Source organism: Trachemys scripta, chromosome 7 (assembly GCF_013100865.1).
Source record: "Trachemys scripta elegans isolate TJP31775 chromosome 7, CAS_Tse_1.0, whole genome shotgun sequence".
In the NCBI taxonomy this organism is placed as follows: Eukaryota; Metazoa; Chordata; order Testudines; family Emydidae; genus Trachemys; species Trachemys scripta.
The window spans coordinates 125752900-125780460 of record NC_048304.1 but is presented as its reverse complement, the minus strand read 5'-3'; the positions used below and the strand labels follow the sequence as shown (position 1 = coordinate 125780460).

At 63.6% G+C, this 27561-nt stretch overlaps 2 protein-coding genes across 3 annotated transcripts in view; both read left to right on the top strand.

The window, feature by feature from the left end:
* Positions 1–404: 404 nt before the first annotated feature.
* PYROXD2 (pyridine nucleotide-disulphide oxidoreductase domain 2) lies at positions 405–14566 on the top strand. 2 transcript variants are annotated; one of them, XM_034776343.1, is made up of 16 exons: positions 405–586; positions 2680–2699; positions 2993–3086; positions 3162–3235; positions 3509–3655; positions 5609–5762; positions 6129–6190; positions 6594–6691; positions 7333–7474; positions 7757–7891; positions 8738–8810; positions 10935–11091; positions 11473–11627; positions 12688–12794; positions 13270–13390; positions 13944–14145. In XM_034776343.1, exons 1-16 carry the CDS (start codon positions 463–465, stop codon positions 14012–14014), a joined length of 1734 nt encoding a protein of 577 aa, XP_034632234.1. In that variant the 5' UTR covers positions 405–462; the 3' UTR covers positions 14015–14145. The 2 variants fall into 2 exon arrangements, with proteins under 2 accessions (XP_034632234.1, XP_034632233.1); XM_034776342.1 differs by lacking the exon at positions 12688–12794 and having other exon boundaries at positions 13944–14566.
* A 10269-nt stretch (positions 14567–24835) lies between these two features.
* The window catches only part of LOXL4 (lysyl oxidase like 4), a 13396-nt gene continuing 10670 nt past the window's right edge, over positions 24836–27561 (top strand). Inside the window, exon 1 of the mRNA XM_034776883.1 lies at positions 24836–25103. Within this exon, the coding sequence (XP_034632774.1) occupies positions 24836–25103 (268 nt within the window). The remainder of the gene's footprint in view (positions 25104–27561) is intronic.

Here is a 27561-nt window from a genome sequence, read left to right as displayed (position 1 = left end):
TTCTGCTTTACTGGCTGGCTGAGAGTCATGGAGAATTGCAGGAAGGTGGGGGTGCAGGGCCCTGTATCCCCCCACACTCCGTGACAGTGGTGCCTGGGGAGCAGGGAGCATTAGCATGGCACCGGTCGCCCCAGCAAGTGGGTGACCTGGTGCCATGGAGGGTTGTGGGGGGGGGGCAGTGATTGGGGCTGTTCTCTGGGGAGGGGGGGGGTGGGGGGGGGTCGCGGGATGGCCCGGGGGGGGGGGGAGAATTGAGGCCGGGGGCAGCCGAGAGGGGCCAGCATGTGTCGGCCTGGGCCCTGCCCCTTCCCCAGCCAGGCAGCTTTTCCCGGCCGTTCAGCCCCTCGGTGAGCGCACAGGCTGGCTCAGCGCCAGGCTCTGCCCCCGTCCCGCCCACCCTGGGGGAAGTGCTGACTCGGCAGCGAAGGCCAGGCCGGGTGGCAGCCGGTGCCCAGCAGCGCCATGGCAGCCAGACACGGGCTGGGCAGGGCCTGGGCCGGCTGCAGCCTGCAGGGCCGGAGGCTGGCTCACGCCGGGGCCGGGGGCCAGCTGCAGCGGGAGTACGACGCTGTGGTGATAGGGGGAGGTAATGCCGGGGCTGGGGGCTGCTGCTATTGAATCCTGGGTGAGGGGCAGCTTGAGGGGGCACTTCCCCCCCCCCCCAGCTGGGCTCCAGCTCCCCACCGGGACGAGCCTGGGGGTGCAGGAGCGCTGGCTCTTTGAGACAGGCCTGCAGAGCTGTGTGAGAGACAGCGCCAGGCCCGAGCTGTCAATCAGTCAGCTGTGCTGTGCTGTGCTGTGCTGGCCAGAGCCCCTGGGGCTCCCCACAGAGCCGCCTGGGCTGGCCCTACCCGGGGGGGGATTGCTGGTCCTTGGATCCTGCAGCTCCTTCATCCTCCAGCTCGCAGCCCCCGAGGGGCTCGCAGCCCCTTACCTGCCCGGCGGCCCCTGACTGAGGGCAGCAGATGGGGCGGCAGGGGACCGCCGGGCCTACCTGGGCCGCCTTGCTCCTCGCGTGCCAGGCCAGGGCCCTGCAGCGCTGAACGGCAGAAGCTACAGGCGGGGGAACGATGCCCAGCAGCAAGCCGGGGTGGGGGGGGCTTTTCCGAGCGCCTCCACTTCTAGGGTCAGCTCCAGCTGCCCCCGAGCGCCCCTTCGTTCCCTGGGCACACGCATGGGATGTGTGGACCTAGCGCCCCCCCCCCAGTTCAACGCTAATCTGGGCCCCTTTGCCCCGGCTGCCCCCCCCAAAGGGTTCTGTGGTGGACGAGCTCGTCCTGCTGGGGTCACCATAGGCGATTGGTTACCGTGGGTCCTGCCCAAAGGGCTGATGTCACTGGCAGGCAACATTTGCTCCAGGCTTTGCAGAAGTTTTACAAAGACACATCCAGTGAGTGTTAGTATTAGGGGCACGTTCACACTTCCAGCACGTTGTGCTGACTGAGTCCTTCACTATCGTGAACACTTGGGGGGGGGGGAGTTTCAGCAGTGACTCCCCACCCCCAGCTACCCTGGCACCCTTTCCAGCAGACATTGCCCCTGACAAGGGGCAAATTCTGCCCTTTAGCACGGCTGTAAATCAGGGGGAATCACATGGGTTTCAACCAGTGGGCTGACTTCAGCGTTGTGTAACTGAGGCCAGAATCTAGTCCATCGTATTTCATGTTTAGTTTAATCCCACTGATAGAAGATTTTGAACGATGTATTTTGACTTCCTTAATATAAACCTGGGGTTCGTTGACTGGAATTCTGAGTTACAATATTATTTGTGTTGGAAAACAAATACACAAACAGCCGCTTCAGTTGTGGGGTCCTGTGAAACAATCGTTGTGTGAGGTGTGATAAAGTGGTGGTGTGTTGCAGTACCACAAGGTGTACAAGAGTTCGGCTGCAGGGTGTGGTGGTGGGTAGTTACTTGTGTCTGACATGTAGCCCCTGGAGTCCCAGTTAAAGTTGCTTCCCTCCCCCCCATCTGAAATGGGGCTGGCATCCTACGCCAGCCGGGGGGGTGCTCATCTGTGCCCAGTGTGATGGGCAGGGGCTGGTGCAGCCTCCTGCCACAGCGCTGCTCCCTGGCCATTGGGTGAGGTGAGTTAACAGGCCTCAGCCATGCCGGACAACCAGGTGAATGGCAAAGCCGCCGGCATGTAGCCATGGAAATGGCGCAGGGGGCTGCATGGGGGTCCTGCGCCTGGGGAGGCTGGAGTGGGGGCCCGCTCTCTCCTTGGGGGTCAGTGCTGCCCCTGTGCCTCAGTGGGGTGCGTTTGGTGCTGTGCTGCAGAGAATGGGGGAGGGGGCGCAGTGCTGCTAAGGGGTGGGGGGCTTTCAATGTGTGTGGGGCGCAGTGCTGGGGGGAGGAGCCAGTGCTGCAGGGCGAGGGGCGCGGGCGGGGCGGGCTTGGTGGGGGGGGGGCACTGTCTCTCCCAGCCCCTACCCTCCATGTTCATGAAGGTCCCCAAGGGTGTTTCCCATGCCTAGGGCAGTTGCCAGCACTGTCCCAGCTCTGCGCCCCCGGCACCCACGTGGGTGGTGCCGCCTTGCGGGCACGGGGCATTGTGGTGAGCGCGGCACAGACAGCACCATCCAGCCCTGGCTGCCAGGGAGATGGTGAGTAGCGGCAGGACCCATTGGTGCCCCAGGCCCTGGCTCTTCTCACCCTCTGCCCCTCTCTCGTTGCAGGTCACAACGGGCTGGTTGCAGTGAGTATTGAATGCCAAGGCAGCTGCCTCGGGGCCCTATTTGGGGGGGGGGGGAATCCCAAGTGCAAGGGGGGAATCCTATGGTTTGGGGAGAGCACTCCCACGAGCACTCTGGAGTGCAAGCGTCCTGGGTGGGTTTGTTGGGGGTGGGGCTTTGGGGGTGTCCTGGGGTGGTTTGTTGTGGGGGATGTCCCGGGTGGGGGCTTGAGGGCATCCTGGGGGGGGGTTGGGGGGGGGCTTGGGGGGGTTGGGGGGGGGCACATGGGGGCGGGTGACTCTTGTGCTCTCGGCAGGCTGCCTACCTGCAGAAGTCGGGCGTGCGGACAGCCGTGCTGGAGCGGCGTCACCTGCTGGGAGGTGCCGCCGTCACAGAGGAGATTATCCCAGGTAAGCACGGCCCTGCCCAGCGAGATGCCCTGGTGCCCGGGCCGGGCTGGTAGCTGACGCTTCCTTCTTTTTCAGGCTTTAAGTTCTCCAGAGCGTCCTACCTGCTCAGCCTGCTGCGGCCACAGATCTCCACAGAGCTGGAGCTGCAGGTACCGAGGCCAGTCCGGGGGGGCTCAGCAGGCCCCCGGTGCTGCCTCCTTCCCCCCTGCTGGGAGCCTTGGTGGGTGTGAGGCCCTAGCACCACTGCAGGGCCAGAATCCCCTGGCCAGGCCCAGTTCGCTCCCCCTCTGAGCCTCGGGGGCCCAGTCCTGGAGCCTGCCAGCCCCCAACTCGGAACAGCTCCCCGGGCCTGTCCCCTCTGGGCTGGTGAGAAGGGCTGGAGGGGCCATGCTGCCTGGCACTGGCCGCGCTCTGTCTTGCAGAGGCATGGTCTGAGGGTGTACGCCCGCGACCCCTACTCCTTCACCCCCATGCTGGAGGATGGACAAGCCCAGCGCTCGCTCCTGCTGGGCCACGACATGGCGGAGACCCAGCGGCAGATCGCTCAGTTCTCCTCCAAGGACGCACAGGTACCGAGAGCAGCAGGAGGGGCTTCAGCGGGGCCAAAGTCCTGCCAATCCCCGTGTGACTGGCCCTACATGGCCCGAATCCCGGGCATGCAGTGCAGCCCTGGGGTCTGGCCTGGGGGTGCTCCCTGCAGCCTCCTGGCCCATGTGCCGAGTCAGAGACAAAGCAAGGATTTGGGTCCTTGCCCTCCCCAGCCTGCCAGCTCGTGGGCACGTCCCGGCTCGAACACTCGGGGCAGGGGGCGGAGGGTGGTCGCGTAGCTGCAGCCCGAAGCCAGGTCCGCCCTAGGACGCCCTGGCAAAGCGCCTACTGCGGACGCAGCGTGTACCAGCCCCTCCAAGTGACACAAGCTATGCCAGGGGAAGTGTGGTTTTCCCAGGCTAGCCAGGTCTACGCTGGGGGCGTTTCCCAATCGCACCTCATCCCCCCCGACTGACCCGGCTGTGCCAGCACAAGTGTGTAATGTGAGTGTGACACATTTCGGGTTACCCAGGTGCCCGGGTGTGTTGCTGCCACTTGCCCCCAGCATGAGGGAGCCGTGGCTGTGCCCAGCAGGGGTCGTTCTCCCAAAGCTACCGGCTGCCGGCAACATGCGCGCCACTCCCGGCTACCTGAGCCCCGCTCGCACCCTCTGTGGCAAATAATTTACACCCCAGCTTGTCACACGGAAGCACCCAGCCCCTTGTCGTCTGGGCACCCGCACTGTGCACCCATCCGTTCGCTCTCAGCTGGGGGCATGAAAAATCCACACACACACACACCCCCCGAGTGCCGAGCTAACCCCCACGCAGACAGTCCTCGGCTGATGGACGACTTCTTCTGCCAGCCCAGCGATCAGGGCGGCGGATTACCTGGGCCACGGGGACAAAAGGGCAAACTGGATAAATTCATGGAGGTTAAGTCCGTTAATGGCTATTAGCCAGGCTGGGTAAGGAATGGGGTCCCTAGCCTCTGTCTGTCAGAGGGTGGAGATGGATGGCAGGAGAGAGATCACTTGATCATTGCCTGTTAGGTTCACTCCCTCTGGGGCGCCTGGCATTGGCCACTGTCGGCAGACAGGATACTGGGCTGGATGGACCTTTGGTCTGACCCAGTCTGGCCGTTCTTATGACCCCTCCCGTCAGTGCCATGGTGTCTTCACCGAAGCGCAGCTGTGCGCATGGAGCATTTCCAATGCAGAGAAGCCCTTACATGGTCCCAGACTTTCTCTTTCCATAACTTGGGTGGTTCATTAGCTTCAGCTCCGCCCTGAGGTCCCCTCGTCAGAGGCTTTTCTTGGGGTTCTTGCTTTGTCCATGCTCAGGCCTGTGGCTGGAAGCAGGGCTGGGTTGAAGGATGCGGACGGTTCTCTCTCGGTTGAGTAGCTGAGACCCACCTGGGCTTTCCCTCCAGCAACTTCCGCATTTCCCACAGCTTTGGGCAGACCTCACCCCAGCCCCCCTTCAGTGGGTCAGACCCAGCTGTAATATACTTGCCTAGGCATGTCTGTGTCACCGAGGGCCTGGCCTGAGTTTGCAGGGAGCCTGAGCCGATTGCTGTTTCTATGGCAGGCTTCGGAGCCGAGGCTCCGTTAACATCGGCATTGTGAAAGGTCCCTGCTGATCAACGCCCAGCTGGGAGGGATGCAGCCATACGGTGCTATTGAGAGTGGTGTCTCCTTCGGCCGGCGTGCAGGGGCTGGGCATGGGCCATGGGCCGGTGCTTTGGAGCAGGGTGTCCCCTGCACCTCTCTGACAAGGGCTGGGTCGCTGAGCATGCAGGAGGCTGTCTTGCCTGGCTCTGACCGTGGATGTGCTAAGCAGAGCGTGGGGGGCGCATGGCCCGCAGGCCCTGCGGCACTGAGCGGCGTGCTGGGCGCGTGCTCAGCGGGGAGTCTGGAGGGGCGCGGCCGGGTAACAGCAGCGTCTCTTCTCAGGGCTGGTGTTCACTGGCTCCTGCCTCTGTCTCCGCTTCAGGCCTATCCAAAGTACGAGGCGTTCCTGAGCCGCTTGGTGTCGGCCCTTGACCCGCTGCTGGACGCCGCACCGGTGGACCCCGCCGCCTGGAGCCAGGGCCCCCTGCGTCAGCGGCTCCGCGCCCTGCGAGGCCTGCAGCCCCTGCTGCGGGCGGGTACGTCTGGGGCAGTGGCGCAGGAGGCTCCGGCCGCGGGTCCATGCCCATCCAGTGGGGCACGGTGCTGGCGTTAGAGGGCTCACCGCTTCCTGTAGGAGATGCCCCGGGCACTGCCCTGGGGCTGGCAGAGACCTGAGCCTTTCCCCTTGGCAGCTAAACCCCTGGCTCCAATGTGAGTCAAGTACCCACCGTCCCTGGGGCAGACCCGGGCCCAGGGCCTCGCGCGTACAGAGCCCAGGCTGGGCCCAGCCTCCTGCCGACTGCCTAAGCGGGAAGGGCTCCAGGAGGGTGTGGTGGGGCCCGGGGAGCCGTCCCCTCCTCGGTTGGATGGCGCCACCTCTGACGCCCGTTTCTTTCCCTCAGGCCTGGCGCTGGGGAAGCAGCTGCCGCAGTATTACCAAGTGCTCACGGCTCCAATCACCAGGGTGAGTAACGGCTGTAAACGGGACCGTGCCCGTGGGACGGGAGACACCATCCCTGAGGGGGCAAGGGCTGAGCAAACCATGCATGGGGCTGGGCCTGGGAGGGGGATGTGGGGCTGAGCTGTGCTCACAGCTCCATGGGACCTTGGCCCCCTGTGCCGACCTGGGGGGGACCTGCCTGCCCCCTATGCAACCCTGGCCCCCTGTGCCGGCCTGGGGGGGGACCCGCCTGCCCCCCATGGGATCCCGGACCCCTGTGCTGGCCTGGGGGGGACCCGCCTTCCCCCCATGGGACCCCCGACCCCTGTGCTGGCCTAGGGGGGACCCGCCTGCCCCCCATGGGACCCAGGCCCCCTGTGCCCGGCTCTCTTCATTAAACACCATTTTTGTTTTTCTCCCTCTCCAGATCTTGGATCTCTGGTTCGAGTCGGAGCCCTTGAAAGCGACCCTGGCTACGGATGCAGTGATCGGCGCCATGACCAGTCCCTACACGCCCGGCAGCGGGTAGGGTGCGGGGCTGGGGCTGAAGAATTCCCAGCTCCCCAGGGCCCTCCTGTTCCTGTCCCCGACAGCTGCTGCCGGGGTGTCGCGCCCCAGCCTCGCTTCCCCCCACTCCTGCCCTGAGCTGGTGCCATGTTCCCCCTGGTGCCTGGACAGCGTCCCCCCAGCACGCACCAGGCCCAGAGACCCCCTGCTCGGGCAGATCGGTGGGGTTTGCCTGGGCTGGCGCTGTCAGGCCTGAATGCCTCGGCGGCCTGGCAGCTGTCTGGGCCCAGCCCTGCAGCCGGGTGGGACAGGCGCTGGGCTCGGGGTCTCCGACTGGGGAGGGTTGGCAGCACGCGGGCATGGGAGGGGCAGGGGCAGCCTTGGTGCATCTCCCCTGTGTAACCTCAGTGTTTGGTTGTGCCCCTGGGGCTCGGGGAGCTTGGGCCCCTCTGCGTATAGTCACGCTGCTGGGAGGCCTGGCCTGAGCCCCCGGCTCTCCGGCTGGATCGGCGTTACTCCCAGGGCTTTGCCACGGGGGGTGGGGGTGCCCTGGCCATGCCCTGCTGACCACGGGCAGTGGGAATGCTGCCCGCCCCGGCCGGTATCTCTGCCCTGCCCATACCCGGCACAAAGCTGTTAATCTTTGACCTCTCTCCTAGGTATGTGCTGCTGCACCATGTGATGGGCGAGCTGGAGGGGCGGAAGGGGGCCTGGGGCTACGTGGCAGGCGGCATGGGAGGGGTGTCCCAGGCCATCGCTGGCGCAGCTGCTGCCCACGGGGCAGACATCTTCACCGAGAAGGTGCCCGGCTTCCCGGGGCGGGGGAAGAGAACACAGCTCCCCGGCCCAGAGGGACCACAGCGCCATGAATCCTCCCCTCCCTCCTGCCCGTTAGCTGCCTGGAAACAGTGACCAGAGACTGTGGTGAGGGGCATAAACCCCACCGGGTAAGAGGGGGGCTGGGCCAGCCCAGCAGCATCCACACGGGAAAGGGTCACTGGGCGGCCGCACCCTCCCTGCAGCCACGCTCTGCTCAGCGCCCCCAGCGCGCTCCAGGCTGATCTCCCGTCTCCCCCTCGCCAGCCGGTCGCCCGCGTGCTGCTGGGCCCCCGCGGGGAGGCGCAGGGGGTCGTCCTGCAGGATGGGACCGAGGTGAAGAGCAAACTGGTTCTGTCCAACGCGTCTGCTCAGCTCACGTTCCTGAAGCTTGTTCCCCCGGTGAGACGCGCCGGGGAGATGGGGAGGGAGGTGCCCCGGGGGAGATGGGCCATGGGGGACACAACGCGCCGGGGGAGATGGGGTGGGGGAGGATGCACTGGGGGAGATGGGCCACGGGGGACACAACGCGCCGGGGGAGATGGGGCGGGGGGGGGGACGCGCTGGGGGAGATGGGGCGGGGGGGGGATGCGCTGGGGGAGATGGGCCGGGGGCCGGGGTGGGGACGCACCGGGAGAGATGGTCTGGAAGGGAGGAAGGTGCCCCGGCGAGATGCTCCCACGTGTGTGGTTCTTGTACAGCGCCCTGCCCGAGAAATCGCCAGGGAGCCGCACTACCCAGCGTGTTCCCTGGCAGTGGCAGCACCTGTGTACAGCCAAGGGAGGGGTCGCGTTCCCCATGGTAACGAGCCCCTCCCCCCACGATGATAGCAACACACCCCAGCCCCTATGGGGCAGCCGGAGGAGGCCACTCCCTCTCCATCCCCCTGTGACTAAGGGGCTTCCCCAGTGACGGCCTGGGAGCCCCCAAACCTCTAGCAAACACAACACGGTGGTGGAGGCCAAGGCTGGAGCAGCGCAGGGCAGCGGAGGTGGATCTGGGAGGGAGCAGAGGGGAAGGTGTCTTGGGGCATGAGTTTGCTCCCCTCCCCATCAGTGGGGTCCGTGACTGTTGGGGGCCTGCCCCTTGTGGCTGGGCTGCACCCCAAACCATGGCACTGCTGTGCCCTCCGGGCTCCTGGGCAGCTCCAGCCCTGCCCAGGTGCAGTCCAGTGCTGGCTGCGCTGCCAACCAGTTCCCAGGCTTGTTTCCAGCCCCTGGTGTCTGAGCCGGGCTCTCCCCGCTCCAGGAGCAGCTGCCGGAGGAGTTCCTCCAGCACATGGCGCAGCTCGACACGCGCTCCCCCGTCACCAAGATCAACGGTAAGTGTCAGTGGGGGACGTCCCACTCCCTGCCCCTCCCAGGCCCCCTGGGGCAGCGGGACACTGTTGGGGCCTGTGAGATGCTGCTCCCGTGGGAGGATGGAGCCGTCATGGGTCTCCGTGAGGCTCCCTGCTGCAGCCTGAGTCCGGAGGGGAAACTGGCCTTTTCCTGCACCATGCACTCCGTTTCTGCCGTGCTCCCCGTCTCCCTGGGCTCAGCGATCTGCCCTGGCCCCTCTGGGTGTCAGGAGCACGGGAGGCCCCTCTGCCCCTCGGATTCACCCCCTCTCCGACATAGAATCATAGAATATCAGAGTTGGAAGGGACCTCAAGAGGTCATCTAGTCCAACCCCCTGCTCAAAGCAGGACCAATTCCCAGCTAAATCATCCCAGCCAGGGCTTTGTCAAGCCGGGCCTTAAAAACCTCCAAGGAAGGAGACTCCACCACCTCCCTAGGTAACGCATTCCAGTGTTTCACCACCCTCCTAGTGAAATAGTTTTTCCTGATATCCAACCTGGACCTCCCCCACTGCAACTTGAGACCATTGCTCCTTGTTCTGTCATCTGCCACCACTGAGAACAGCCGAGCTCCATCCTCTTTGGAACCCCCCTTCAGGTAGTTGAAGGCTGCTATCAAATCCCCCCTCATTCTTCTCTTCTGGAGACTAAACAATCCCAGTTCTCTCAGCCTCTCCTCATAAGTCATGTGCTCCAGACCCCTAATCATTTTTGTTGCCCTCCGCTGGACTCTTTCCAATTTTTCCACATCCTTCTTGTAGTGTGGGGCCCAAAACTGGACACAGTATTCCAGATGAGGCCTCACCAATGTCGAATAAAGGGGAACGATCACGTTCCTCGATCTGCTGGCAATGCCCCTACTTATACAGCCTAAAATGCCGTTAGCCTTCTTGGCAACAAGAGCACACTGTTGACTCATATCCAGCTTCTCGTCCACTGTGACCCCTAGGTCCTTTTCAGCAGAACTGCTACCTAGCCATTCGGTCCCTAGTCTGTAGCAGTGCATGGGATTCTTCCGTCCTAAGTGCAGGACTCTGCACTTGTCCTTGTTGAACCTCATCAGGTTTTTTTCTGCCCAATCCTCTAATTTGTCTAGGTCCCTCTGTATCCGATCCCTACCCTCTAGTGTATCTACCACGCCTCCTAGTTTAGTGTCATCTGCAAACTTGCTGAGAGTGCAGTCCACACCATCCTCCAGATCATTAATAAAGATATTAAACAAAACCGGCCCCAGGACCGACCCTTGGGGCACTCCACTTGAAACCGGCTGCCAACTAGACATGGAGCCATTGATCACTACCCGTTGAGCCCGACGATCTAGCCAGCTTTCTATCCACCTTACAGTCCATTCATCCAGCCCATACTTCTTTAACTTGGTGGCTAGAATACTGTGGGAGACCGTATCAAAAGCTTTGCTAAAGTCAAGAAATAACACATCCACTGCTTTCCCCTCATCCACAGAGCCAGTTATCTCATCATAGAAGGCAATTAGGTTAGTCAGGCACGACTTCCCCTTCGTGAATCCATGCTGACTGTTCCTGATCACTTTCCTCTCCTCTAAATGTTTCATAATTGATTCCTTGAGGACCTGCTCCATGATTTTTCCAGGGACTGAGGTGAGGCTGACTGGCCTGTAGTTCCCCGGATCCTCCTTCTTCCCTTTTTTAAAGATGGGCACTACATTAGCCTTTTTCCAGTCATCTGGGACCTCCCCCGATCGCCATGAGTTTTCAAAAATAATGGCTAATGGCTCTGCAATCTCACCCGCCAACTCTTTTAGCACCCTCGGATGCAGCGCATCCGGCCCCATGGACTTGTGCACGTCCAGTTTTTCTAAATAGTCCTGAACCACTTCTTTCTCCACAGAGGGTTGGTCACCTTCTCCCCATACTGTGCTGCCCAGTGCAGCAGTCTGGGAGCCGACCTTGTGCGTGAAGACAGAGGCAAAAAAATCATTGAGTACATTAGCTTTTTCCACATCCTCTGTCACTAGGTTGCCTCCCTCATTCAGTAGGGGGCCCACACTTTCCTTGATTTTCTTCTTGTTGCTAACATACCTGAAGAAACCCTTCTTGTTACTCTTAACATCTCTTGCTACATCCCCAGTGGCTGTAGATCGGCTGCCCAGCTTCCTGGCTGCGCCCAACGCCGGTGCTGGCCGCCCGCTGCCCCATCACCAGTGCTCCATCCACCTGAACTGCGAGGACACAGACCTCCTCCACCGCGCCTTCCAGGAGGCCAGCAGTGGGGAGCCTTCCACCAGGTAGGGCTGGAGCTGGCTGGTGGTTGGCAGAGCTGGGGGACGGCAGCGGGGAGATGACCCAGGGTCTGGGCCCCTCACTGCTCTGCTCGGGGCGACGCTACCAGGGCTCTGGGGCAGCTGCCCGCGCTCAGCAGGGTCTCTTGAGAAGGGAAGGACAAGGGAGCCACCAGGATTTCTGGAAGGAACGTAGGGGAGGTGCCCACTGGAGAGCTCGAAGCTGGGTGACGTGGGGCTAATCCGGGCTGGAGGAGCCGGGGGGCAGGGGCTGAGGCAGTGGGAGGGTTGCATTGGTAGCATGCCAGGGCGCTGGGCAGGGCTCGGGCTGGATTCCTTCCCGGGCTGCCCGGTCCGAGGGCTTTGACTCTCTCTCGCTCTTCCCAGGCCCATGATCGAGCTGTGCATCCCCTCGGCTCTGGACCCCACGCTGGCCCCCCCGGGCTGCCATGTGGTTTCTCTCTTCACGCAGTACACCCCATACGCGCTGGCCGGCGGGCGGCCGTGGGACGAGCAGGAGCAGAACGCGTACGCCGACAGGGGTAAAGCCAGCGGCTCTCGGCGCTCGTTAGCTTCCCATCCACGGCCCCTTGCCCACTGCTGCTCCCTGGGCGCCCGATCCCAGGGAGGCGTGCAGTAACCAGCTGCCTCAGTCCTGCCTTCGGAGCGAAGTGGAGAATTCCCCCATATAGGGTTCCCAGGAGTCCGGTTTTCGACCGGAACGCCCGGTCAGAAAGGGACCCTTGTGGCTCTGATCGGGCTGTTAAAAGTCCAGTCCGCGGCACAGCGGGGCTAAGGCAGGCTTCCTGCCCAGCTCCACACAGCTCCCGGAAGCAGCAACGTGTCCCTAGGCAGAAGTGCCACCATGGAGGCTCCACGTGCTGCCCCGCCCTGAGCACCGGCTCCATAGCTCCCATTGGCTGGGAACCATGGCCAATGGGAGCTGTGGGGGCGCGGTGCCTGCGGGCATGGGCAGCATAAACTGCACAGAGCCGCCTGACCACCCCTGCGCCTAGGGGCCACAGGGACAGGCCGGCCACTTCTGGGAGCAGCGCGGAGCCGGGGCAGGCCAGGAGCCTGCCTTAGCCCCACTGCACCGCCTACCCGGAGCCGCCTGAGGTAAGTGCCGCCAGGCTGGAGCCCACACCCCCCACCCCTGCCCCAGCCCTGAGCCCCCTCCTGCAACCCCATACCCCCACCAGAGTCCTCCCACACCCCAACCTCCTGCCCCAGCCTACGCTCCCTCCCAGAGTCCGGACCCCCCACCCCGAACCCCTCTTTTCTGGCCCCATCCTGGAGCCTACACCCCCTGCTTGAGCTCTCACCCCCTCCCGCACCCCAACCCCCTGCCCATCCCAGTGAAAGTGAGTGGGGGAGGGCGAGGGACGGGGCGGGGGGATGGAGCGAGTGGGGGGTGGGTCGTAGGGCAGGGGTGTTGGGTTTTGTGTGATTAGAAAGTTGGTACCCCGACCGCGGGGGCCATCCAGCCCTGCCCCCCAGTGCCCCGCAGGGAGCTGCAGGCCGGGGGCTGGGCCCTGAGCCCAGCTGGTGACGTTAGACACGCAGACACGTCTCTTGCTCGCTCGCTCGCTCGCTCTCTAGTGTTTGACTGGGTCGAGGCCTACGCGCCAGGCTTCAAGGCATCCGTCGTTGGCAGAGACATCCTGACGCCTCCGGCTTTGGAGAAGATCTTTGGGCTACCCGGAGGGGTGGGTATATCATGAGATTCACAGAGCCCGCCCAGCCCAGCCTGCCTGGCGTCTGCCCACCCGGTGCCCCCCGCACCCGCCCAGCCTGCCTGGCGTCTGCCCACCCCGCGCCCCCCCCGCCCCCCCGGACCCTGCCCATCCTGCCTGCCTGGCATCTGCCCACCCGGAACCTGCCCAGCCTGCCTGGCGTCGGCCCACCCAGTGCCCCCAGCGCCCGCCCAGCCTGCCTAGCGTCTGCCCACCCGGCGCCTGCCCAGCCCAGCCTGCCTGGCGTCTGCCCACCCGGTGCCCCGCCAGCCTGCCTGCCACCAGCCTGGCCTGCCTAGCAGCTGCCCGCCCGGCCTGTCTGGCCCCTGCCCAGCCCGACAGCCTGGCCCAAAGCTAGTGAGGGAAGCTGGAGCCATGCAGCCGGTTGTCCGGCTCTGAGCAGCAGGAGGCGGCTATTCCAGGGCCTAACTTCACCTGTTGTTTGCAGAATATATTCCACAGCGCAATGTCCCTGGACCAGCTGTATTTTGCCCGACCGGTGCCCTCGTACTCTGGCTACAGGTCCCCGATCCCAGGCCTGTACCTCTGCGGCAGTGGCGCCCACCCCGGTATGTGAGCTGGGACCCTCCCTTCGTGGCTACAGGGGGGGAGAGCGCCAGGCGGAGGCTCACGCTGGATCCAGCCCTCTCTGCGTCGGGGTGACCAGCTGCCCTGGGGGCTGCACCGGCGTAATACCTGGTCATTGTGCTGACCTGGCTGCCGGCTCTGCCCAGCATCTGAGCAGGAGAGCAGAGGGCACGGACGCCCCCTTGGGTCACAGGCTGATGCCACGAGACACCACATGCCTTGTGCCCTGTGGGGCGCCTGTGATGAGCAGCTGTCCTCGCGCTGGGGTCCAGCCGATGGCTCTGCTCAGGGCCGGGTGGAAGCGGCTGGGCCGGGCTGGCACAAATCTGGCCGAGGGGTGGGCCCAGGCAGCAGGAGGGAGAAGTCTGTCCATAGGGCAGCGAGCGGCTGCACCCTCGAGGTGGGTTTTCCCTGCTGTGGTGAAGCTGCCGTGGCTGGCGGGGTGTCTTCTGCCCTGCCACGCCCAGAGTTCCTGGGCAGGGACTGACGGACACACCCACAGCCCCCCCCCTCATGTATCTGCTTCCTTTGCAGGTGGGGGAGTGATGGGGGCTCCGGGCCGCAATGCAGCCAGCGTGGCCCTGGAGGACTTCAAACACATGTGATGGCAGAGGCGACACACCGGCCTAGCCCAGGGAAAGGGATGGTGGCTGCTGTGACCTGGCCACGCATGTGCCTCCCACCGTCCCCCACCACTCACTTCCCAAACACCCCACAGCATGGTGCTGTGAGAGCACTCCCCCACTCCCCGCACTCTGTTTACCCCATCGCTCTTACCCGGCTCTGGCATGGTAATCGGGGCATGGGGGGCTGGCAGAGCCCTGTCTGCTCCTATCCCGTCCTGTCCCCCAGCCCAGCCACGTGCCCCAAGCATGGCCACTCTGCGTCCCTGGGGAGATGCAACTCCAGGCTGCTGTGGAGGGGCCACAGAGCCCAGAGGACCGAGCCCTGCAGGTCCCAGAGCTGCCTGGAGAGGGACACTGGCCAACCCTTTCTAATGTAGACAAGACCCGGGGCAGGCTTAGCCCTCGCCTGCTCTCCTAGAACCCCAGGCACAGGGCCGGCCAGGGTCACTCAGCCTTGCCCTGAGCTAAGCTGAAGTCTGGACCATGTTCCACAACCCCTAAGTCAGCGGCAGAATAAAAATCTCAACAGCTGCTGTGTCGTGTTGTGCAGTGCTGCATTGTGCTGTGTCGTGCCAGGTCGTTGAAGGTTGCTATCAAATCCCCCCTCATTCTTCTCTTCTGCAGACTAAACAATCCCAGTTCCCTCAGCCTCTCCTCATAACTCATGTGCTCCAGCCCCCTAATCATTTTTGTTGCCCTCCGCTGGACTCTCTCCAATTTGTCCACATCCTTCTTGTAGTGTGGGGCTGTCACAGAGTGTGGGGGACTCAGGGCCCTGCACCCCCGTCTTCCTGTGATTCACCATGACTCTCAGCCAGCCAGTAAAGTAGAAGGTTTATTTAGACGACAGGAACACAGTCCAAGACAGGTCTTGCAGGCACAGACAGATTCCCCCCCAGTTAGGTCCATCTTGGCACAGGGGCACCACAGCCCCATGGGGGGGGGTCAGAGCCCCGTCTGGGCTCCCCTCCATTACACCAGCCAGCTGCTGATAATTCCAACTCCCTCCAGCGTCTCTCACACAGTCTCTCCCGGCTCCTCCCCCAGCCTTTGTCCAGTTTCCCGGGCAGAGGTGTCACCTGGCTCCAACCCCCTTCCTGGGTTCTCACGTTACATGCTCAGGTATCTTCCCTCAAGACCAGTCTCCCATCCCCCAAAGCAGACCATCCCAGCCAAACCCCCCTGCCACCTTCCCAGCCAACACTCCCCACTCAGCATTCAAAGGCTACGTTAAGAACAGTCCCAGTTTGTCACATCTTTCTTGTAGTGTGGGGCCCAAAACTGGACACAGTACTCCAGATGAGGCCTCACCAATGCTGAATGGAGGGGAATGATCACGTCCCTCGATCTGCTGGCAATGCCCCTACTTATACAGCCCAAAATGCTGTTGGCCTTCTTGGCAACAAGGGCACACTGTTGACTCATATCCAGCTTCTTGTCCATTGTAATCCCCAGGTCCTTTTCTGCAGAACTGCTGCCTAGCCACTCGGCCCCTAGTCTGTAACAGTGCATGGGATTCTTCTGTCCTAAGTGCAGGACTCTGCACTTGTCCTTGTTGAACCTCATCAGATTTCTTTTGGCTCAATCCTACAATTTGTCTAGGTCACTCTGGACCCTATCCGTACCCTCCAGTGTATCTACCTCTCCCCCAAGCTTAGTGTCATCCGCGAACTTGCTGAGAGTGCAGTCCACGCCATCCTCCAGATCATTAATGAAGATGCTGAACAAAACCGGCCCCAGGACCGATCCTTGGGGCACTCCGCTTGAAACCGGCTGCCAACTAGACATGGAGCCATTGATCACTATCCATTGAACCCGACGATCTAGCCAGCTTTCTATCCACCTTATAGTCCATTCATCCAGCCCATACTTCTTTAACTTGCTGTCAAGAATACTGTGGGAGACCGTATCAAAAGCTTTGCTAAAGTCAAGCTATATCATATCTACCGCTTTCCCCATATCCACAGAGCCAGTTATCTCATCATAGAAGGCAATCAGGTTGGTCAGGCATGACTTGCCCTTGGTGAATCCATGTTGACTGTTCCTGGTCACCTTCCTCTCCTCCTAGTGCTTCAGAATGGATTCCTTGAGGACCTGCTCCATGATTTTGCTGGGGACTGAAGTGAGGCTGACTGGTCTGTAGTTCCCCGGGATCTCTTTCTTCCCTTTTTAAAGATGGGCACTGCATTAACCTTTTTCCAGTCGTCCAGGACCTCCCTTGATTGCCATGAATTTTCAAAGATAATGGCCAATGGCTCTGCAATCACCTCAGCCAATTCCCTCAGCACCCTCGGATGCAGCGCATCCGGCCCCATGGACTTGTGTCTGTCCAGCTTTTCTAACCTGTTCTTTCACCACTGAGGGCTGCTCACCTCCTCCCCAAACTGTGCTGCCCAGTGCAGCCGTCTGGGAGCTGCCCTTGTTTGTGAAGCCCGAGGCAAAAAAAGCATTGAGTACTTCAGCTTTTTCCACATCCTCTGTCACTAGGGGCTGGTCTACACTGAGGAGGGAATCGATCCAAGATACACAACTTCAGCTACGCAGTATCTTGGATCGAATTAGCTGGGGTCCACACGGCGCGGGATCAATGGCCACGGCTCCCCTGTCGACTGCGCTACCGCCGCTCGCTCTGGTGGAGTTCCGGAGTCGACGGTGAGCACGTTCGGAGATCGATATATCGCATCTTAACGAGACGCGATATATCGATCCCGGATAAATCAATTGCTACCCGCCGATATGGCGGGTAGTAAAGACGTACCCTAGATTGCTTCCCCCATTCAGTAAGGGTCCCACACTTTCCCTGACCACCTTCTTGTTGCTAATATACCTATAGAAACCCTTCTTGTTACCCTTCGCATCTCTTGCTAGCTGCAACTCCAGTTGTGCCTTGGCCTTCCTGATTACACCCCTGCATGCTCAAGCAATATTTTTATACTCCTCCCTAGTCATCTGACCAAGTTTCCACTACTTGTAAGCTTCCTTTTTGAGTTTAAGCTTGTCGCAGAGTGTGGGGGAGTCAGGGCCCTGCACCCCTCTTCCTGAGATTCACTGTGACTCTCAACCAGCCAGTAAAGCAGAAGGTTTATTTAAGGACAGGAACACAGTCTCAAGCAGAGCGTGTAGGTCCGACCAGACCCCCTCAATTAGGTCCTTCTGGGAGGTTCAGGGAGCTTAGACCCCAGCTTGGGGTTCCCTGCGTTGCACCACCCTGCCCAGACCTGAGCAAAAACTACTCCCTCTTCCAGCAGCTCCTCTCTTCCCCCCACCCAGCTCCTCCTCTCCTTTGTTCAGTTTCCCTGGCAGAAGGTGTTATTTCTCCCCACCCCCTCCTGGCTCAGGTTACAGGTCAGGTAGTTTCCTTCAAGGGAAGTCCCCCATCCCCACTGCAACCCCCCTGCCACATTCCCAGGTCAAATCTGCCCCGCTCCCTGCTCCGTCACAAAGCTCACCGAAGATTTCTCTGTTTAGCCAAGCTGGTCGCCTGCCATATTTGCTCTTCTTTCTGCACATCAGGATGGTTTGTTCCTGCACCCTCAATAAGGCTGCTTTAAAATACAGTCAGACTCCTTGCCCCCTCATATTAGCCTCCGAGGGGCTCCTGCCCATCTGTTCCCTGAGGGAGTCCAAGTCTGCTTTTCTGAAGTCCAGGGTCCGTATTCTGCTGCTCTCCTTTCTTCCTTGTGTCAAGATCCTGAACTCGACCATCTCATGGTCACTGCACAGTAACTAACTAACGGTTAGCTGAGACATTAAACTGCAGCCCTGGCCACCCGCACTCATGACAGAGCCCAAAGCCACTGGGCCGTTACTACAGCAGTTCTGCCTCCTCTTTGCTCTCTGTCAGTGCTCTGGGACGGAGCCCCCCGTCCCATCCCGGCCTGAGACCCCTGCAGGCCCAGGTTTCACCCGTTATCGCTGCTCCTTGCATTCAGACACATGCCCCAGCCCAGCGTGTGCCTCATCGGCCACCTGCTTTTCCAGAGCAGCCTCCAGGCTCCTTTGGCAATGGGGGGTGGGGGCCGGGGGTGTCCCCGAACTCTGCCTAGGCCCTTGTGCCCAGGAGACAGCCCGAGGACGCCAGCAGGGGTCACTCCGTTACCGCCCTGGGCCGCGAGACCGCTGCCTCCGCAGGCGAACTGGGCAGCCCCTCGGGGCTGGCTCCAGGGACCGAACGGCTTTTGTTGGGCAGCAGAAGGGAGAGGAGGACAGCATGGAGGTTCGGCCCCATTGCTTTGGGCTCTGTCACGAGCGCGGGTGGCCAGGGCTGCAGTTTAATGTCTCAGCTAACGGTTAATTAGTTACTGTGCACGGGGCCCTGCTCTGCCAAGGGCGAGTGACATGTGAACAGCCGCGCAAGTGCCGGGCAGCGGCCCCACGCTCGGAGACATGGCGCTGGGCCGCTCACGTCCCCTGCATGCCCCAGAGGTGGAGCACATGGCCGACCTCTTGGCGGTTGTGTTGCCATGACGCACAGGCCGTGGCCCCAAGAGGGGGCTTTGCGTGACAGTGGCTCGCAGGAATTTGCTCTCACAAGGTGCCAAAGCTACCGTGGGCTGGGGGGTTAGAGTGAGCTGGGTTCCCTGCTGGGACTGCGCTCCGGGCGCACCGCTGAGCCGGCCCAGCACCAGTGGCCTGTCGTCTTCGCTGGGCCAGGGAGCAGGCGGCTCCCAGGGCAGCATCAGCCTCGGCGTGAGAGACGCCCCCGCAGTCCTGGGAGCCCCCAGCCCGTCACTGTCAGCCGTGAGCTGGTTTCAGAGGCCAGCCGCTGCAGCCGTGGGAAAGGCCAGCCAGTGCCGGGCCCGGCTGGGAAACCACCCAGGGAACCGCTGCGGCCGTCAGAGACAGCGCTGGGAGCCCAGCGGTGCTTGGGGGGCTCCCCACTGGCTCCTGTGTCCCCTCAGGCTGCTGGAGCTGCCCCAAAACCCAAGGTCCCGACCCTGGGTCGCTAACGCACCCTGGCAGGCCGGGCATACAGAGGCGCCCGAGCTCCCCTCACTGGGCTAGAGCCTTGGTCACATCCCACTCTGCTAACAACCCCCCTCGGGTCAATCTCGGCCTGGGAGAGGTTCTCCAGGCCCAGGGATCCTTGTCGCCTGGCAGAGACGGGGCCCAGGCCTGCCCACGGCTGCCGGAGGAGGCTGCCACTGCGCTATGGATCGGCACAGGCACTAGGGAGGTGTGGACTGGCTCAGCCCCACCTGGGCCTAGTTATCCAGCCCCAGGTGATGGGTTGGGGCTGGTGACCTGCTTGCTTGGCTAGAGGTGCTCAGAACAGGCGGGACCTGAGTAGGGGGACTGGCCCTGCTGCGCCAGGGGCCCGGCTTCCTCTCACAAGCCCCCTACGCAGTGGGAGAGAGAGAAACCAGCAGAGACATCAGGGGCCTGGCCCAAGGCCATGCACAGAGCCTGTGGCGGAGCCGTGACTGGCTATCTGGCTCTCTGAGCTCTCATCTGAGCCCAGACCAGCCACAGCAGAGCGAGATGTGACCACCTGGCTGCATGGGGCTGGTGGCCCCGGCACAGGTTTTGCTGGGCTGTCTGCTCTTCTGCCAGGGAGGGCTGGACTCTGACCAGGCTGCAGCGTCAGGCTAGAGCTGGGGGCCAGGGGCTGGAGCAGCAGGTACCGAGAGGGGCTGGGGCTCGCATCCCCGATCCCTCTATTCTCTGTCGGCTCCCCCATGCCGATGTCACAGCCACCCTGCTGAGCTGAGCTGTGCATTGCAGGGCGTTGGTGCCCTGCGGTCCCTCACTGAGCAGGTGCGGTTACCTGAACCCCGCAGCGTGCAGGCTCCAGTGCTGCCCTGCACTGCGCGTTACTCGGCCCAGAGCACAGTGAATTTCGGTGCCGCACGTGGCCCGTTCTCCTGGCCGACTCGGGGCTCGCTGACGTGCCTGGCAGTCCCCGCTGCTCCCCACTTACCTAAATAACGTGTCACCTGCAGCCTTTGCCACCTCTGCTCCCCCCCCCACACACACACACACCCTTTCAGGTTTATAAATATCTGAACCAACACGGGGCCTCGAACAGCGCCTGCAGCCCCAGCCCGTGAACAAGGAAATGGCAGAAGTTTGCCACTGAATGAATTAAGTCCCTATTAAAACCCTGGATCTATATAAATCTCCAAACAGCGTTTTGTGTAGTCAGTGCTGGCACAGTAATCGGTTATTAGAACATCTGGTGCCCTGCTGGCAGTGCAGGCTGGGGCGTGTGCAGTTCATTGTTCGCCCTGAAATAGCAGCGAGGAAACGTGGCTAATGCGGCCATTCGGAAAGGCGTTTGCAGTTCCATGTCGTCCGCTCTTGGCACAGTGCTGGGGCCTGACCCAGGAGAAGAAAATAAACCACTTACATCCCAGCCAGGCCTCGCCAGCGGAGCGGGCAGAACGGGTCCATCCAAACCTCCTTCTCTTGGCCAATGCTAGGTGCTGAGCCGGAGAGCCCCTGGGAGAGCCCTGGCAAGAGGGGGCTTGGGGCGGGCCAGGCAGTCCCCTCGCTCTGCAGCAGCAGCGCCGGGAGCCCCAGCTGGAGCCAGGGCTCTTGTGGCTGCTAGGCGCTGCCAGGGTGTGAGGGAGTGTGTGCCTCAGTTTCCCCTATGTCTGCATGGGTAACTAGGTGTGGGGGGAGAAGGTTGTTTGCTCTTTGCAGAGACCCAGGTGTGACTGACCCTGGGCTGTCTGGGGCCTGGGCCCCATGTCCATGGACAGTCCCAGAATACAATGGCCACTCCACGTGCCTGGACATTTGGCACCTAGCAACACACACACACACCGCAGGAAGCCAGCCGGGTGTCACCAGCTGGAGACCAACGGGCTGAGGAAGAGCCAGGGTGACCGTGTTTGCCCTGGACAAAGGACTTGGCGGGGGGGGGATAGGGTTGTTAAGTGGGGGCTGCTGGCGGCAGAGGGAGACGCTCTTCTGGGCTGGGACTGCAGCGGGGCCGAGAGCTCTGGGCCTGACCCGGCTGGGCCAGACTGTAACTTCCTGCTCTGGGTGCTACCCAAGGCCTGGCTCCACGTGTGCCAGCCCCTCCTAAGCCCCTGCGGGCAGCCGCTGGCTGCAGACCTGCAGGGCAAGGACCCGGGGGTGCCTGGCTCCCCTTGGGGCGTCTCCCTGCTGGACCCGCTGAGGAGGGTCGTGACCCAGGGGGGCTGCAGGCGCCAATGGTCGGTCCAAGGAGGTGGGGAAGCCCAGGGCCTTACCCCAGTGAGTGTGTGACCTAGGGGGGCTGACGCATTGAAGGGGGCAAGAGCACCAGGCCTGGGGAGCCTTGACTGGCGGGGAGCTTCCAGACTCCGCTTGGAGCCAGCAGCCTGAATGCCCTGGGAGCCCCTGCTCCAGACAGGGTTCGGCTCAGCCTGGGCGTCCCTGCCCAGCCCGGGCCTGCAGCCCGCACGGCTCAGCTGGGGGTGCCAACCCTTCTCCGAGGGCCCCCCCCCACTCAGTCCATTCCCCCCTTCCCTCTCCCCACCCTCAGTCACCCGCTCATTTTCACAGGGCTGGCTCAGGGGGTTGGGGCCTGGGGGGTGCAGGCTGAGGGGTTTGGAGTGTGGGAGGGGGCTCTGATGTGGGGCCAGACATGAGGGGTTTGGGGTGCAATAGGGGGCTCCAAGCTGAGGCAGTGGGTTGGGATGGAAGAGGGGGTGAGGGCTCCAGCTGGGGGTGCAGGCCAGGGATGAGGGTTTTGGGGTGCAGGACGGGGCTCTGGGCTGAGACAGGGGGTTGGGGTGTGGTAGTGGGAAATTGGCTCTGGGGTGGGGCCGGGGATGAGGGGTTCGGGGTGCAAGAGGGGGCTCCGGGCTGGGACCAAGGGGTTTGGCGTGCGGGAGGGGGATGAGGGCTGGGGCAGAGGGTTGGGGCATGGGGGAGTGGAGTGAGGGCTCCGGCTGGGGGTGTGGGCTCTGGGGTGGGGAACCTTTTTTCTGTCACGGGCCATTGACCCACAGAAAAAAATCAGTTGGGGTCACTCACCCGTGGCGGCAGGGGGAGTGGGGGCTTGTGACAAAGTGGGACTGTTCTTAATGTTTCCTCTGAATACTGTGTGGGTGCCTCAGTTTCCCCTATGCATTTCTTAAGTCTCCAGTGTGCATAAATGGCCGACACTCTGTGTCCTGGCAACACAAATGGCTGGGGCCCTTCCCCCTGCAAGGGGATAGCTAAAGGTGACCAAAGAGATCAGGTGACCTCCTGGCCCGGGAAAGAGACAAAGGCCAGAGAGGAGGGGCTGGAGGGGGTTTCAGTTTGGAGCTGGCTGGGGACGGGGAGTGAGGGCAGACGGGGGTGTCTGGCTCGCTGGGCCCCAGAATGGACCCGGTGGAGTTCTCTGGACCTACAAACTCTGTTTTAGACCATGTTCCTGTCATCGAATAAACCTCTGTGTTACTGGCTGGCTGAGAGTCACGTTTGACTGCGAAGTGGGGGGTGCAGGACCCTCTGGCTTCCCCAGGACCCGGCCTGGGCGGACTCACTGTGGGAAGCGCACGGAGGGGCATATGCTGAATGCTCCCAGGAGAGACCCAGGAGGTGAAGCCGTGTGAGCTTCTTGCCCTCGGTCTGCTCCAAGGGAGAGGAGGCTCCCCAGAGTCCTGCCTGGCTTTGTGGGGAGCAGTCCCAGAGTATCGCCCGGGGACTCCGTGACAGGGCTGAGACTCAGGGCTCCCCCCCACCCCCATTGGATGAAATTAACCACAGGCGCCATATCCGGCCCACGGGCTCTAAATTCCCCATCCCTGCCCTGGGTAAGCAAAGGCGGCCAGACTCACATGGCGGTAACCGCTAGCGATGGGGAAATGTGCCGGCTGCTGTTTTTGTCGTTACACCAGCTGCTTCCCGGGAGCCATGTGGAGCAGAGACTCGCAAGGACCCTGCCAGCCCCGCTGTGCCGCCAACCGGACAGGCAACGGCCTGGTCAGCGGTGCTGCCCGGAGCCCAGGATCCCTTTTTGACCGGGCGTGCGGGTCGGAAACCGGACCCCTGGTCACTCTAGGCTCAGCCTGGCAGTCCCCATGTGGCCGCCTGGGCAGGAGTCTCCAGCGTCTTTCCCAGGGGACCTCGCAGGGGTTCCCCAGCGAACACACCAGTTCCTCCCCGTGGAGGGTGGGGATGGAAGGGGATGTCCCGGGGGGCTGGGCAGTGGGGGCCTGCTGAGAGCACGGAGTCCCCAAGGGCTGGGTGAGAGGCGGTGGCGAGGGATTCATTCATTTTAAGTCCAGCACAGCCCACGAGTGCACCTGCTCTGAGCTCCTGCCGGGGACGGTGCCGGCCCCCAGCCCAGTCCCCCTGCGCGAGCCAGCAACGGGCACTTGGCTACGGCCCCTCTGCTGCAGAGCTCTGCAGGAGACACCCTGGGCGGCTTGTCCCAGTGGTTTCACTGCAGGAAACCGGGGCCTGAGTTCTGCTCAGCCCTGCCAGGGCCCACTGCCTTGCCCGCTAGCGCCCATGTTTGCTCCCCGCCAGGCCAGGTCCTTACCCGCTGTGATCCCTGCACCCCCAGCCTCCCTTCGCTGAGCTCGCAGCCTGAGCTGGTCACACGGCTCGCGGTTGGGCAGCGTTCCCAGCCCTGGGCTTTGCTGCAGCCGCGACAACTGCCCAGCAGCCCCGTTAAAACGAGGCCCCAGCACTGGGTGCTGTATTCCAGGAGCAGGCACTGGGCTGGGGGGGGGTCTGCTTCCCCCCCACACTGCCAGACTGACCCCAGCTTGGCTCTCAGCTTCCAATAGGCGTCCCTGCAATGGGGTGTCTACGCCGCACGGGGGGCAAAGGGCTCCAGGGAGCTGGAGCCCTCATTCAGCCCGCCCCCCCCACTTGCCCCTAGGTGGGCCAGGCCTGAGTGAGGAAACCCCACACTGGGGAGGGGCTGTGTGGAGCACAAGGGGCTGCAGGGAGGGACGCCGCATGGGACCAGGGCATCTCCCCAGAGGAGGAGGACGCCCAGGGAGGTGGCAGCGAGGAGTCAGGTGAGTGACCCTGGACTGGAACCAGTGCAGGGGCCAGGCCGGGCTCCCCTACCTGTCCCAGGGAAGGTGGCGAGAAGCCCCTGAGAAGGGGCTATGGACTGGTGGGAGCCCTGCAAGAGGGGGGTATGGCCTGCTCTGGTGTCACCCCTCCCCCCCGGGCCTGCTCTGGTGTCCCCCGCCACTGGAGTCTCCTCTGGTGTCCGTCCCCCCACCCCCCCGGGCCTGCTCTGGTGCACTTTGCTCCTCTGAGGGGGGTGCAGGCATCACTGGGGGCCAAGTGGGGAGCATGTGCACGTCAGATGCTTCAAACCCTCCTCCTGACCCAGCCCCACGGTGCTCGGGGTGGCCTGTGCGCCTTGGGGGGCTCCCTGCACTGTCGCTCTGCCATGTGTCCCTGGCGCTGCCCAGCCTGGTTTGCCTGGGCCCGCCCGAGGGGGTGGCCCCACCCCATGGCCCCCAGACAGATCCCTTATGGGCCCCCTCTTCTGCAGGATGCAGCCTGTCCAATGTGCACCACCAGGGGGCAGCAGCCTCTCGCCACTGCCCAGAACCGGCGAATTCAGTGAGCCCCATTGCACCAGAGGTGCCCCCCCCCGGTGCCCCCGCCCAGTGTCCCCCACCCGGTGCCAGGCCGCCCAGTGCCCCCCACCCAGTGCCAGGCCACCCGCAGTCACATGGGGGGCTCCGCACACACCCCTGCCCAGTGCCCCCCACCCAGTGCCCCCCACCCAGTGCGTCCAGTGCCCCCCGCCCGGTGCCAGGCCGGCCGCAGTCACACTCCCAGAGGCGCCCGCAACCCCAGTGCTGGCAGGAGCCAGGCACTCAGCCGCGCTGGGCACTCTGGGAGATGCTGGGCTCAGCGCCTGGCGCTGGGGGGATCTGTGCGGCGCCCGCCCCTGCTCTGGGCCTGCCCGAAGGGGACACCCTGGCCGAGGCTCGTCAGAGCTTCCTGCTGCCCAGAGCAGCAGGCCCGGCGCTAACGGGGCAGAACACAGGCTCACGGCGGCAGAGCCTGGATCCTGGGGCCGGCCCCTGCCTGCCCCTCCTGGGAGCCCCGAGGCAGAGCGCTGGGCACGGCTCCCCTGGGCAGCCAAGGAACAAGGCGGCTGTGGACGGTGCGGGTTGATTGCGGATCACACCCCATCTTCCCCCTGCTTTGCCTCGCAGGGCTGCTCTGAGCCATGATTCACCAGACCACGAAGTGGGGGGGCCCAGACACCCCCCTGAGCCCCTGCCACTAAGCCCCCCCCCATGGGCGGGTCCCCTTGTGCACTTCGGCTGCTGTTCACTGGTCCCAGAAGCCCGTGCTCAGGGCCGCCAGGTGCAGAGGGTCCCTGGCCCAGCGTTTGCAGCAGTGCCCCTTGCCGGAGGGTCCCGGCCGCCTGCTCGGGGTCAGGGGTCCAGCTGTGCCCCCCTCCCCCCCCGTGCCACCCCCGCCCCCTGGTGTGAGTGTGTCTAGCCCGGGGTCACCCCCAGCCTGCCTGCCCGTGGCAACGAGCAGGGTGTGTCCTAACCAGGAGCCAGCGCCCCGATTACAGGGGACAAGGCTGGATTGAGCGCCCCAGCCCCGCCCCCACGGCCCGAAATAAACCAGCTCCAGGCCCAGCTGCACCTGAGCTGCTGAATCAATATTGACTGGCTAAGAATAGCGCCTGCACCCGCCGGGCCACCTTCCGCGCTTCCTGCCCGGCCCAGTGCACGGGGCTGCACGGCCTGTACCTGGGCCCCACAGCCCGCCAGCGAGGGGCACGGCCCCACGCCGCTTCACACCAGCTGTGCCGTCACTGGGAGGTGGGAGTTTTCCTTTAGAGTCCAGTGCCGCCCACGTAGCTCTCGGCGCAGACTGCCAGCCCCCCGTGGTGACAGCCCCCCTTGGAACGTGTCCGTGAGGCGGCCTTGCCACCCCAGGCCCCCGAGCTTCTCTGGAGTGGGGGATCCCCAGCCAGCCGTGGGCTCCGTGCCACGGCCACGGGGGGCTGCCGAGAGAAATGCAACAGCGCGAGCCAGTGGCACAGCTAGGTGAGAACCCAGGAGTCCTGCCCCCCACCCACAACACACTAAACCCCACTCCCCTCCCAGAGCCAGGGAGCGAACCCAGGAGTCCTGGCTCCCAGCCCCTCCCCCCCCCAATCTACTAGCCCCCAATCTCTTCCCAGAGCCAGGCACTGCAGAGCTCTCTAGAGCCCTCTTACACCCCTCCCCTCACTGAGCTGCCCTTGCCGAAATCCCCCCTGCAGGCGCACCCCGCCAATGCCTTTGCTGGCAGCTCCGGGCCCCATGATGGGGGGGCTCCCCCCTCCCCCGCTCTGGGGGATGACCGTGGCTCTCCTGCCCCAGCCTGGCCTTGTCCGACTGTCACATGAGTTCGTGCAGCTGGTGCCTGCTCCGCCCCGTGTCGCCACCCACAGCTGGGCAAAGCGGGTACCAAGCGCCCCAGCCTGGGGGCTGTGCGCTCCCCTTGCCCAGGTGGAGGGTGCACGGCATATTATCCCCTGAGCAGCTGGCACTAGGCCTGTCCCCCCCCCCCCCCAGCTGTACAGCACGTGCCAAGCACTCAGCCGGGCACTGCCAGCTCTGCCCGGGGCCCTGCACCCGCTGCCTGACCCCCTGGCCACCTTAGGCACCATAATCGGCTGCAGGGCGCAGCCCAATGCAACGGCACAAACGCCCTCTGCCCCAACCATCCACCAGGCGGGCCTGCGCCAGCCCCCGGGCACCCACCGCACACGCCTCCACCCTGGCCCAGCAGTGACACTGACCGGGGCCAGGGGCAGTGTGGGGATCCCCTGGCACTGCGCGTACTGGGCAGGAGGCTTTGCTGGTCTTTCCTCTCTGCAGGGAGACAGCAGGAGCCCAGGGCCAGCTCGGGGCTGGGGGGCCTGGGGGGGGGGGGGGGGCTGGGGGAGGGCTGCTCCCCCCCCCCACCCGCCCGGGATGTGGTGATGAGCTCACCGGCTATTCCGGGCCCTGTGTTTCCTGGCTCCTCCCGACGGGAACCTGCTCCTTAAACGCCAAACAAACAGCCCGTGGCCACTGGCACATTCCTGCAAGGCACTGCTGTGGGCGCGCAGCTTCCTGTTTATCCCCGTCCCACCGTGCGGGCACCGCCGCTCCCGGGGGAGGTGGGGGGAAGCTTGGGCACCGGAGACACCATCCCAACTCCTGCTGTGGCAGCAAGTGCAGCTGGGGACAGAGTCAGGGGTACAGCAGTCAGGAGACACCAGGCTGGGGGTAGCAAGGGGCTGCGGATCGGGGCTGAGGGGCACTGGCAGGGCAGAGCTGGGGGGACCCCAGGGCTGGGACAGGAGAGGGCTGCTGGTCGGGGCCGAGGGGCACTGGCAGAGCTGGGGGGACCCCAGGGCTGGGACAGCAGAGGGCTGCGGGTCGGGGCTGAGGGGCACTGGCAGGGCAGAGCTGGGGGGACCCCAGGGCTGGGACAGGAGAGGGCTGCTGGTCGGGGCCGAGGGGCACTGGCAGAGCTGGGGGGACCCCAGGGCTGGGACAGCAGAGGGCTGCGGGTCGGGGCTGAGGGGCACTGGCAGGGCAGAGCTGGGGGGACCCCAGGGCTGGGAC